This window comes from Pogona vitticeps, chromosome 7 (assembly GCF_051106095.1).
Source record: "Pogona vitticeps strain Pit_001003342236 chromosome 7, PviZW2.1, whole genome shotgun sequence".
NCBI classification, from domain to species: domain Eukaryota; kingdom Metazoa; phylum Chordata; class Lepidosauria; order Squamata; family Agamidae; genus Pogona; species Pogona vitticeps.
The window spans coordinates 29,132,996-29,145,404 of NC_135789.1; the positions used below are offsets into that span (position 1 = coordinate 29,132,996).

General features: G+C 46.7%; 1 protein-coding gene across 8 annotated transcripts in view; it reads left to right on the top strand.

The window, feature by feature from the left end:
- The window catches only part of ACACA (acetyl-CoA carboxylase alpha), a 179,953-nt gene that overhangs the window by 122,845 nt on the left and 44,699 nt on the right, over positions 1-12,409 (top strand). For all 8 annotated transcript variants that reach the window (XM_072978512.2, XM_020786841.3, XM_020786845.3 and 5 more), the window contains one exon: positions 235-345. In XM_072978512.2, the coding sequence (XP_072834613.2) occupies positions 235-345 (111 nt within the window). The remainder of the gene's footprint in view (positions 1-234; positions 346-12,409) is intronic.

Below are 12,409 nucleotides of genomic sequence, written 5' to 3' on the forward strand. Positions count from 1 at the left end.
TGCATGCTTTCCAAGTCTTGGGTTAGACACTGTCCCATTATTCTTAATTTCTTCTTAGGTGTCGGACCTGCCCACATACACACACTCACCCCCCCCACCCCGCAAACTGGTTTTTTCTGTTTTAGTTGTTGCTTTGGTATACATCCACACACCCAGGAATCCAAACCCTTGTGAGTAGAAAAAGTTGTGGGTTGGTGTGTGCAGTTTCCAACACGTGCACCTTTCTGCTTGAAGGTGACCTGTCGAGCTATCGGAATTGGGGCTTACCTTGTCCGGCTGGGACAGAGGACAATCCAAGTGGAAAACTCCCATATCATCTTGACCGGAGCAGGAGCCCTGAATAAGGTAAAGTCTCGACTTTTGGTTCAGGAATCTGGAGGTGGTTTCTCTCCTCCCTTAAGGGCGGGGGGCATGTTGAGGTCTTTTGGATGGCTGTCCATCTTTTGTTTGGTCTGGAAAGGATGTGGTTTGGATTTGGTCCCGGTGGAGAAAATCTCTTCCTCTGCAGGTAAGGTTCCTTTGCCTGGATAGGTTGATAAAGGCAACTTGGTAGAAACTGGGTTGGATACTGGCATGGATGATGAATATGGGTTTTTGGTATGTCAGTGGCCACCATACTTTGAAGGAGCTTGGCCCTCTTGCTGTCTAAGATCCTATCCATTACAAAGGTACTTCTCTATTTCTCTTTGCTTATGGTCGGTCTGTGAGAATCTCTTTTCATTTCAGTGTTTCTCTCCAAATCCTGCCTGCATTCACATCCTGTCCTCATTTTGGATCATTTTATGTGACACGTTTTGACATTGCGGGGCCACACAAGGCCTGGAGATTATCAGAAATTGTCCAGATGTCGACTGATGTGCTTCTTCTTCTTCTTCCTTTTAAACATTTAAAGGTTAATTTAGATTTGGGAGAACTCTCAATTCAAAAAATCCTACTGCTGGATGCTAGCAGAAACAAAATAAATAAATATCAATTTTTTTTTGCTCCCCCAGTGATAGATTTTCCCCCTTGCATCAGAAGGGTGATAGAGGTCTCCATGAGGGTCTTCAAAATGGCCTTGGGGGGGACATACCTTGCTCTATTCAGACACAAGCCCTGTTTCTTTGTGAAATGTTGCCCAGGGATGTGTGATCTGCCGACTTTAAACTTTTCAAGAGCAGCAATCCAGTATGCTCTTCTTTAAATTAACCTCTGGAAATGGATCTGCTGACGGTGGCGTATGATCTTTATTCTAGGTTTAAGCCAATGCTGGATTTTTAAAGTGGCAGTTTTGATCATTGTTTGGCTGCCACACTTTTATTTTTCTTCGTATAATGATTGTGTCGCTATAGGAGATGGCAGAGTATCATAAATACTGGAAGTATTTTAGAATAACAGCACACACTTTAAGGACCGTAGAACCTAGAGGCAGATGTATTGACATATAAACAAAGTCCATCATCTGAACTCTATGTCGGGTGATACTTACGGTCAGGACAGCTATAAAATAAAAGGGCAACACAAAATGAACCACAACTTTTTGTTTTTTAATTTGGCCAAATACAAAATTTGGGTTTTGAACTTTAAAAACTGTGTATCGTTCCTTGCCTCTCACTTGAGCACCTTTTCACAATGGTGGCCTGCTTCCATTACTGCTTTGAGACCTGATAATGTGCACCATTTGCCCAAGGAACTATAAAGGGACTTAAGAAGGTGTGTTTTTTTAAATATATATTTTTAATTTTACAAAGGACTTAAGAAGTTTTTAAAAATATTTAAATGAAAAATACAGCTTTAAAAATACAATAAATTGCAGTGTTTAAAAAGTAATTAACAGTCATATTAAAACTAATGGAAAAAATGCTAAACACTTTAAAAGCTCATTAGAGAGATAAGGCGCTTTATATAGAATGGCTCTTCATAGGTCATAACGAGCTTTTTCTGTTGTGTCCAGGAACAAACTAGTAGCCAGTCAAGATTTCGTAGCAGAAAGTAAGTGTGTTTATCTTTGTTCACATTCTAAAAGCTGTGAAAACAAACAAACACCACACACATGTTTTCATCAAGTCCGCAACTCCTGTCATTCCTCATCCTGATTGCCATGTAGAGGTGTGAAAGCTGGACAATGAAGAAAACAGCAAGGAAACAAATGAATCCGTTTGAAATGTGGTGCTGGAGGGGAGCTTCGCGGAAACCTTGGATTGCCAGAAAGACAAACATGTGGTCCTTGATGAAATCAAGCCTGCACTATCTGTCGAGGCAAAAATGTTGAAACTGAGGCTTGTCCTACTTTGGGCACCTCGTGAGAAGACAGGATTCCCTGGAAAAGATAACAATGCTGGGAAAGGTAGAAGGCAGCAGGAAGAGAGGAAGACTAAATACAAGATGGAGTGACTCCCTAATGGAATCCACAGGCTTGAGTGTGCAAGAGATCAGCTGGGCTTTTGATGAGAGGACCTTCTAGAGATTACTCATGCATAGGGTCACCATAAATCAACAGCGACTGGACAGCACATCCTGGTAGCAAGTTCTTGAAAATTCCCCAACCCTTGTTTTTCTGGAACAACATCCCTTCTTTGAACAAGGAACAGTGGCGGTGGCGGCGAAGGTGGGGGTGACCAGGAGCCAGCTTATTTGGGGCCTGTCCGCTAGGCCCCTAAATGGATTGTTCCCTGGGGACAAAATTGCCCCAACCCCACACCCGTCCCACTTTAGGCTTTAAACAGGGTTGGGAGGAAGAGCCAAAGGCCAAAGCTCTTAAATCAACCCACCACCCAGGCAGCAGCTGTTGGAGATTTATGCTTGAGAGCCTGCTTCCTGTGCGCAGAAGAGAGAAACAATTTGCCCTTGAATTACGGACAGCAAAAGGGGGGGGGGGAGAGAGAGAGAGCAGGTGGCAGAGACGGGCAGTGGGGAAGAGAGATTTCACTTTGATTTCCTTTCTTGGGGCCGCCACCTAATCCTGGAGATTTGCAGCAAAGCAGGAGGCTTCAGGTCTTACAAACGCCGCCGTTACCACAGGGGGTAACCTGGGCCCAGCGGTGTGTCGGCCTGTTCCCGCAGAGCTCTCGAGAACCGGAGAAGGGCCATATTGGACCAGGCCAGAGTCCTCTCGAACACTGCACGGCCAAAGGGAAACAGGGCAAAAGTGCAACTGGGGCCCATCTGCTCAGGTCCGCCCCCCCCCCCCAGCACCTGGTCTACAGAGGCAGAAGGTTCCTGACATCTCCTTTCTGCTTTTCATCCGGCATGTCTGTGGGGTAGGTCAGGCTGAGGGAGAGGGCCTGGCCCCAGGTCACCTGGCGACTTCCATGGCTGAACCCCAGGTTTCTAAAGCCCCTGTCTGACTCTGTGAAGCACTACACTTCAGCAGCTTTATGTTTCCCCTGCTGGAGGTGCTGTACAGCTGTCATGACGAGCAGCCCTTGGTAGTCGTCCGACGGAACGCACATCCCATTCACGGTCTCAGAACAAGTAGAAGCATCACAGCAGCTTATCTGGGGAATGGCCATAGAGTCATTCTTGGTGTCAAACCACCTACGTGTCTATTGTACAACACACATACACAGTGTATAGCAAGAGTGGCTGAAGCTCAAGGGGAAATCCTGCTCCCCTGGGGTTCCCGGGCTGGCCTTGTCTCCATCACTGTTTTGTCACTGGAGGCTGTCTTGCTAACAATTGTTTGGGGGTTTTCCTTCATTCTAAAAGGCTAAACACCTCTGCTTAGGCTTCATAACTGGCAGTCAGAGTTTAACACGGTTTGATTTCAACCTTTTGCCCTGCTCACACATGGCATGGGGCTCCCAAGGAAATTGTCTGAGATTGATGCTAACCCTTCGGCTGAAAGAGGTTCTCTACCGTGTTTTCCAAGGAGACGTGCCCGGGTCTTGCTGTTTGTGCCATCCCAGTCGGTCAATGGGAAGAGACGCCTCCCTTGACACTCTGGATGCTGGCAATGGTCAAGAGTCAGCTGTACAAGGCCTGGGGACCCCATGCCCAGCTCAGTCAATGGCAGAATCCCACATTCATTTGTGCCTGTGTGATCAGAGGGATATAGTAGCCCAAGGTCTGTTTAATCCCTGGTGTCTCCGGCTCAAGTATCCAGATGGTGAGAAAGACCAATGGCCAACTAGAATAAAGACCTTTGGATTAGACGGGGCCAACCCTACCATTAGGCAGAGGGGAGAAACCCTTCTAGTATCAAATCTCCAGAACAGTGGAGGCACATTGTGAACACGCTCTCTCTCTGCCTGTTCTCCTCTGTCTTATGACAGAGTGGTAAGTGCCGTGAAGCCTAATAATATCTGCTTCGGTTCTGCTGGTTTGCTTAGAAGAACCTGGCTGAATTTTGGGGGCTTTAGCAAAGAAGTCCTTGTTGGAGTTTTCAGTTACTCATCGGTGGGAAATGAAGGCTCCCATCAGCCATTATGGATGAAAAGGATGAAAGAGGAAATGGGTTAGAGTGTCTAATTGGCATAGGATTGGCATGGGATTAAGGGACTGGCCGTTTCTTGAAAGAGACCCTGTACAGAAGTTGCCTTATGGGCAGAGAGACTACTTCTCCCCTAATCCCTTGCACTTCCCACAGACCTTATCCACTCCTCTCCATTCATCTGCCTCTTTCATAGGAACAGAACAGCTGATGGAGCTTTAATTCTCCCGCCTGTAATTGAAAACCCATGTAAGAACGACAGAGCTCTGTGGTGCAGTGCTTAAATTGCAGTATTGCAGTCAAGCCTCTGCTCACAACCTGAGTTTGATCCCGACGGGCTCAGTTAGCCCTCTCAAGGCTGACATAGCCTTCCCTCCCTCTAAAGTCGGTAAAACGAGTGCCCAACTCGCTGGGTGGCAAAGTGTTCCTCGCTTAATTATGTTGTAACCCCCCCCCCCAGAGAGTGCTCTAAGCACTATGAGGTGGGGGCCGTATATAAGTTGAAACAACAACAGCAACAACATGGTTGAGCCACGGGTGGTACCTGGATGCTCTGGTGTTGCATCTCTTGACCTCTCTCTCCCCACTACCAGCCTTTGCTCCCAATGCTGCGCATCACCGGGGCCACACAGACGAGCCTAGCGGCTTCTCTTCCCTTGCCCTGCGAGCCTTTCCGCCTCTTTCATGCTCTCCCTCTCTCCTGTGGGTGCGCGGCACCGGGCCCATGGACCCTCCTCCTCCTCCTCCTCCTCCTCCTCCCCCCTCTGTTTTTTCTTTCCCTGCCCCTCCCCCTACTCCTGGAAAATTGAAATAATGATAATGCACATCTCTCTCCCAACTGCATCAAAGTATCAGCACATCAAAAGCCAGGAGGCATGAAATGCAAATGGCACAGTGATGGCCAGATGGATGGCGCATGATCGCCCGATGCCCAATGAATTTTAAAAGATGATGGTGTACCCGTTGGAGAAACGGGGGGGGGGGGATTTTGAAATAAACACGTTATCCTGGCAATATCCTGGTGTGTGTGTGTGTGTTCTTGCTGCTCACTCCTGACAATATTTTTTCACACTTCACTGAGCATCTACTCTATCCTCTCTCTCTCTCTCCCTCCTTCCTTCCTTCCATCTCTCTCTCTCTCTCTCTCTTCTCTGCCTACCTCTCTCGCACACGTCTCGGGTCGCGTCACTGCAGCTCTGGTGGATATAATAAGATATAAACCACGAGGTTGTTATTTGCATAGAAATAGCATGGAGCCCCCAGGCAGAATTGTGTGTGCGTATGGGGGGGGGTGGGAGGGCGCTGAATAGGAGAAGCGGGGAGAAGGACACAGAGATCATTTGTCTAAAATTTTAATGGAAACTTTTGCTGATGCAGAGGATTTTTAGATTGTTGCTTAAATCAACTTTCTGTCCAAATTCTTCTGACAGCGCTCCCCCCCCCCCCCCGCTGCGAGTCTCCCTCACAAACACACTCATGCACTTTGCTGTTTTGAAAAGATCCAGTGATGTACCCTTGGGCTGTTGGCATTGAGAAACATGTAGATTCGAGTTTGTTCACTTTTTATTCAAAACAAGTTGCGCAGTATTTATCTGTATATATGTGTGTCACAGTTCATGCACACATCTGTAGAGAGAGTCATACATATACCACTATTTGTGGATGCCACGTGTGTCTGAGCACACATGGACATACATAGGCTCGAATCTGCTTGTGCTTGTATATAAATAAATAGACAGGATTTGTTACTATTTGAGTCCTTTGCTTTTCTTTGTAATATGCTTTTACAGTGGTGCCTCGCTAGACGATTACCTCGCAAAACGGTTAATTCGCAAGACGATGGATTTTTGTGATCGCTCTAGCACTTCACAAAACGGTTTTCCCTATGGGCGATTTTTGCTAGATGATGTTTTGGTCCGTGCTTCGCAAGACTTTTTTTTTTCTGGGATGGTTTTTCGCAAGACGACGAATTTGACAGCTGGGTCCACGCTTCGGGACGGGTTTTTGCAAGACAGCGATTTTGACAGCTTCGCAAAACAGTTTTCCTATGGGCAATTTTCACAAGACGATAATTTCCCCCCCCCATTGGAACACATTAAATAGATTTCAATGCATTCCAATGGGGAACCGCATTTCGCAAGACAATGTTTTCGCAAGACAGAGATTTTCATGGAACAAATTAACATCGTCTTGCGAGGCACCGCTATATTGTTCTTTTACGTTTAATTCAGTTAGAATGGTTCGTCTTGTTCAATTAGCGGTTTATTGTTCTTGTTGCATACCGTCAAGTTGCCTCTAACTTACAGCGATGCTATGAATGATTTTCAGAATGTCTTGTCCTCAACAGCCCTGTGAACTGAAGGCGGTGACTTCTTTTAGAGAGTCATTCCGTCTCAGATTTGGTCTTCCTCTTTTCCTGCTGCCTTCCACCTTTCCCAGCGTTACTGTCTTTTCCTGATAATATTGTCATCCCATCATATGCCCAAAGTAGGACAGCCTCTGTTTCTTCATTTTTGCCTTGATTTGATTTGATCCAGGACCCTCTTGTTCGTCTTTGTGACAGTCCAGGGGATCTGCAAAGCTCTCCTCCAGCACCATATTTCAAACAAATCATTCCCCCCCCCCAGCTTTCTTTGTTGTCCAGCTTTGACATCCATACATAGTGATTTGGAATGCAACAGTGTGGATGGTCTTGGGTCTTGGTCTCCAGAGGGAGGTGCACCATGAGCAGTTGAGACCCCTTCGCTGGCCCCTCAAATATATTAACATCAGGAAGGCCTGGGGGTGCTGCTTCCTCCTCCTTTTAACTTCTACGTAGAAGCAGAAAGGCACTTTTCAGAATTCTTGCCAACATTTCTCCGCCATGGTTTGGTGGCTGCCTCTCATTCAAGCTGTTCCCATGCCCTACAAGGATGTGACAGGGGGCCCTGTGGAAGGAGCGGCCTCCCCAAATGTTCTTGGACTACAACTCCCAGAAGCCTTCACCACTCGCTGTGCTGGCCAGGATTTCTGGGAGTTGTAGTCCAAGAACATCTGGAGATCCAAAGTTGGGAACTCCAAGGATTCTTTAAGACCCTGCCCTGAAGATGAGTCTTTGTCAACCTAGCTGCCTTTTCTCCCCTCGGTAGAGTCAGATATTCCTGGGTGCTGTTTATGGTCCTAAAGTAGGGACAGCCAACGGCTTAGTGTTCCAGATTTTGCGTGGCTGCGTCTCTCACCAGCACTCGCTTTAGAGCTATGCTGCAGAGAGGGCTGCAGTCTGGCAACAACTGGAGGGCCACCCACTGTGTACCCCTGGCTACATGAGGTAGAGAGGGAGAAACACGGGTAAGTCAGTGTGAGTCAGGTGAGGTGAGGAACCAACCTTAGATCCAAGCAATGTGGCAATTGTAGTCCAATTTTAAAACTCTGTAAAAAATGAGTATGTGGCTTGTTATTTTTCTGAAGGGCTTTGCCCCTGTTGGTTACAGCTTCGGAAGACAGACGTAGGATGGTATTTTACGGACCCCCGCTGCATGTTCCCCTTCGAAGATTCCTATATTTGGGTCCTTAGGCTTCTTGCGAGGGGCCCCTGAGAGCCTCTACCTTCAAAGCTGTGGTTCTTCTCTCTCTCTCTTTTTTGCCAAGTCCATATCTAATGGGGTTCCGGATCTGCCACAGATGCCTCTTGTCATGGCAAAGGAGATCAAAGTAATAATGTGGGAGCCATTGTAGGGGAGTTGGAAGAGCGAGTGCCATCCCCACCATTCAAAGGAGCATTATAATTATTAATGCATGATATGAATCTTTCTGGATTGGCACAGCATGACTATTAGGAGGGATACGGACGGGTATGGTGCCTTTGAGAATGCTAATTGGAAAGGAAGGGGGCAACGGAATGTCAAAAGGAAAGCGGCACTCCGCCGGCATCGAAACGTTCTCGCTGGGCACGGGAGCTTTTTGCCAAGGTTATCCTGCTCTTTTGTTTCTAGAGTCGCAATGGGCGAAGCCTGTGGCTCTGGAGGCTGTTTTTGCAGCCTGTCCTCCCCATCACACGCCATCATCCTTTTTTAAAAAAATAATATTTTTATCCAGGAAAAAAAGGTCAATTGCCATTACTGGAAGGCTTCAGGAGCAAGGTTTCGCCTTTAAATAGGTTGCAGGACCCCTCCGCCATGTTTAACACCCCCAAATAACCCCCTTTTTTTTTGAAGACCAGACATGGATGCATTTTTGGGGGCATCCACATGGCCCTCAGACCCACCAAAGACCCCTGCTTTCTGTTTCAGGGAGAGGATGAGATGGGATCCCCAGTTCAAAGCTGGGGAAATGGTCTGGGTGGACCTTGGAGAAGCAAATTGATGGCGAAACTTGGATGAGACCGGGCCCAGCCTTGGTGTTACACTGAATGGGATCCGGGGCCAACAGCTCTGTGACTGGTTGGGGAAATGTTTCACGGAGGTGGACAGGCATAGCGAATGTCCCACAGTTCAGGATTTTATCCAGGAAGACCGGGTCTCCTGGCCTCTTGTGATGCTATGCCACCTTTTGCAGAGAAGGCGAGAGGGGTTGTTTGTGGGGAGAACAGAGGGAAGTGTGAGAAGTGTTTCGAGACGAAGCAGCCAATAGGTCGCAGCGAGGGTGGTAGAGACCCAGCTGAAAGTGACGGCGGGTGCATCCAGAGCAAGAAATGAGGAATTGAAACAATATAAACGTGGGAATTGCTGACGGGAAAAGCCAAGGATACACTGAGCCAGAGTGTGGAAATGTTCCCTTTTTTTCAACTGTAACTCTTAGAAATGCTGGCCAGGGGATTTGGGGAACTGTAGTTCAAGCACTTCCAAACTCTGATGTTACCTCTGACACCATCTTGAGGATGCGCCAGGGTCCAGCAATAGAAGAGGGACAAAATTCCTCCTTTCTGTGTTGGTGAAGTCGAAGGGCTTTTTCTTTTATCTTCCAGTTTTAATATGCAGTATTGACCCAGAAGGGACACTTTGACATGCCTCTTTTTACATCACCGAAAGAGAGCCAAGGTTTTGAATGGGGAACCCTGGCAACCGGAGGTCTGGGGGCCTTGTTTCCTGTGCTGTGTTGTGCCGCCTGGGTGGAAGATGGGGGGGGGTCTCTGCTATACCGCCATCAGGCGCTGCCACCGTGATACGAGAGCGGTTGTAAAGCAACTTCATTAAGGGTAGTCCTATCCTGCAGAGAGGGACTGATGGCCCTTGCGAAGTCTCAGATTTTGTTCCGGCTTTTCATTCCAAGCAAACGTTCCCTGGAGGGGAGACCAACCTGCCCGCAGAGGGTTTGCATTGGTTTTGCCTGCCAGAGGTTCTCAGGCCGTTGAGCAGCGTTGGCTCGGAAGGATAAGCGGTGGAGTACAGCATAAGTGAAGTGTGCCAGGTTAGGGAAAGCTAGTTTGCAGGAAGACCTTTGACAAACTGTCAGTTCTCTGCCCCTGATCTCTTTGTCGGGTCTAATTGATAGGGCCGTTGTGAAGTTTTATTTTGCCCCCCGCCCCTCCCCAGCTGGCAGTGCTCTATCGAGTTGATCTATAACTCTATTTGGGTATTTGTGGGCGGGGAGAGTCTCTCTCTCTCTCTCTCTCTCTCTCTCTCTCTCTCTCTCTCCATTGGAGAATGAATTTCTGTCTCACCTCTTATTTGCCCATAATTACTAATTTTGGTCATCAGATCTTGTTTTTCAAAATAGGTGCAAGATTCTTTGAACCACCTTTAAACAGAAAATCAGGGTATGAATTAGTTAATATTGTGCTAATCAATGTTATTGTGAGAGGTTGTTTAGAAATGTGACGATTTAAATGCCTTTTAGTATCGATTTTATTTACCATTTGAAATATGATATTTGTTTAATTCTTTTTAAAGTATTTGTATACTTCCTTTTTAAAAAAGCTTTTGAATATTGTCTTTTAAGGATATAAGCCCACCTTGGTTCCTTTTTGAGGAGAAAGGTGGAGTACAAACAAACAAACGAGCGAGCGAGCGAATGAATGAATAAATAAAATTGGTATGTTTAAGGGAAAAAATTAGAAATAGGAATATTTATTATCTGTAATCTTTATTATTGTTGTTGTTGTTGTTATTGTTGTTATTGTTTGGGGTATTTAAAATAGTAGAATGACTTTGGGAAATATTTCTGTTGTTCTTAATAACCAAAGTGCTAAAAAGGAGTAGCGAAGGGGGAAAGGGCCCATGGGTGCTGCTCGGAGGGAGACAGCCCAGTCGTTGCTCTGGTACAAGAGGAGAACCACGTCAAGCAGGTGGGCCTGAACAAGAAGCGCTCATGGGTCCTTCGTTTGGAGGGGCTGATTTCTTTTGCATTTGCAGTCCGTGGGCGTCTCCAGTCACTGGCAAGGTTTTCACAGCGCCTCCTCCCGCCTCTCCCTCCCCACAATCACTCACTAGAGGGAAAAAGAGAGTTTGCGAACGGCTCTTCAAATATATCACGCAATAGCGTACCATGAATTTCTGGTGAACCACAGCAGCGAAGCAGTTTTATTTATTTCCATGACTTTAAATCAATACAAAGGAGCCCTCTCCGATCAGGGAGCTTCGTAGAGAGAGTGGAGGACAAGGGGGGAAAATGAGCCCATTGTAGTCTTAAAACTTTGGGGGAAGGAGATGACAGCTATATAATTCCGTTTACCGGGCGCCTGGGGTTTTAATGTGGGGGTGACGGGGATATCTTTGTGCATTTAGTGCTCCACACCTTCTAAAAAAAAGATCAGCAGAGCTGATAGCAGAGGTAGAACAGTGACTTTAATAATCTCCATGCATTAAGCTGAGCCCGTACATTCCCAAGTCAGAAAGGGTCCCCCCCCAACCAAATACTCGTAAATTATGAAGTGCAGAAATAGCTTGTGTCAATTCCTTGATTATAAAATGGCAACGATGCCGTCTTTTTGGGTGGAAAGGTGGGATTGACCACCGTGGTGAGCATTTATTTATTTGTTTATATTGGTGGTAGGATATCCTGCAACTAGAGACAAGTTGCCTTTTGGCCCTAAGCCACTGGTTCAGGATCTGAGATGAAATGGGTTGTCACACTGTTGAGGAGGCTTGGGCGCTCCCCGAATCAATGCAGACGTAAGCAGAATATCAGCCAGTTGGTTCTGCAGAGTTGTATTCCATTTGAGAAGAGACAACTTCCAGGACTCACTGCAGCTCAGGACACAGGTTCTATAGACCTGGACCTTGGTATATGCCGTCAGCTTCTTATTAAGCCATACTCTCTCTGTGTGTATCTAGAGAATGTGGTAGCTGCTTTGCCAATGCATTTATCCAGCTTGAAATCTAGGGAGAGAGTGTCAAAGATTGTTGAGCCAAGGTACACAAGGTCATGAACAACCTCCAATTCTTAGGTGGAGATGGTAATAGAGGGAGGTGAGTCCATGCCCTGTCCCATGACTTGTGTTTTCTTCAGGCTGATTGTTAGTCCAAAGTCTTGGCAGGCCTTGCTAAAGTGATTCATGAGTTGTTGGAGGTCCTCAGCAGAGTGGGCAACAACAGCTGCATCATCGGCAAAGAGGAAGTCCCACGTGCATTTAAGCTGGACTTTGGTCTTTGCTCTCAATCTAGAGAGATTAAAGAGCTTTCCATCGGATCTAGTCCAGAGATAGACACTTTCTGTCACAATTCCAAAGGCGTGCTTCAGCATGACCGCAAAAAAGATCCCAAACAGGGTCAGCATGGGGACACAGCCCTGTTTCACTCTGCTTCGGTTGTCAAAGGGATCTGATGTTGAGCCATCAAAAACTACAGTGCCTTTTATTCCCTCATGGAAGGACCTGGTGATGTTAAGGAGTCAAGGTGAACATCCAGTCTTGGGAAGTATTTTAAAAAGGCCGGCCCTGTTAACCAAATCAAAGGCCTTTGTAAGATCTATGAAGGCCACAAAGAGTGGCTGTTGTTGTTCCCTAAATTTCTCCTGCAACTATCTGAGGGAGAATACCATGTCAGTGGTGGATCTGTTAGCTCGAAATCCATACTGCAATTC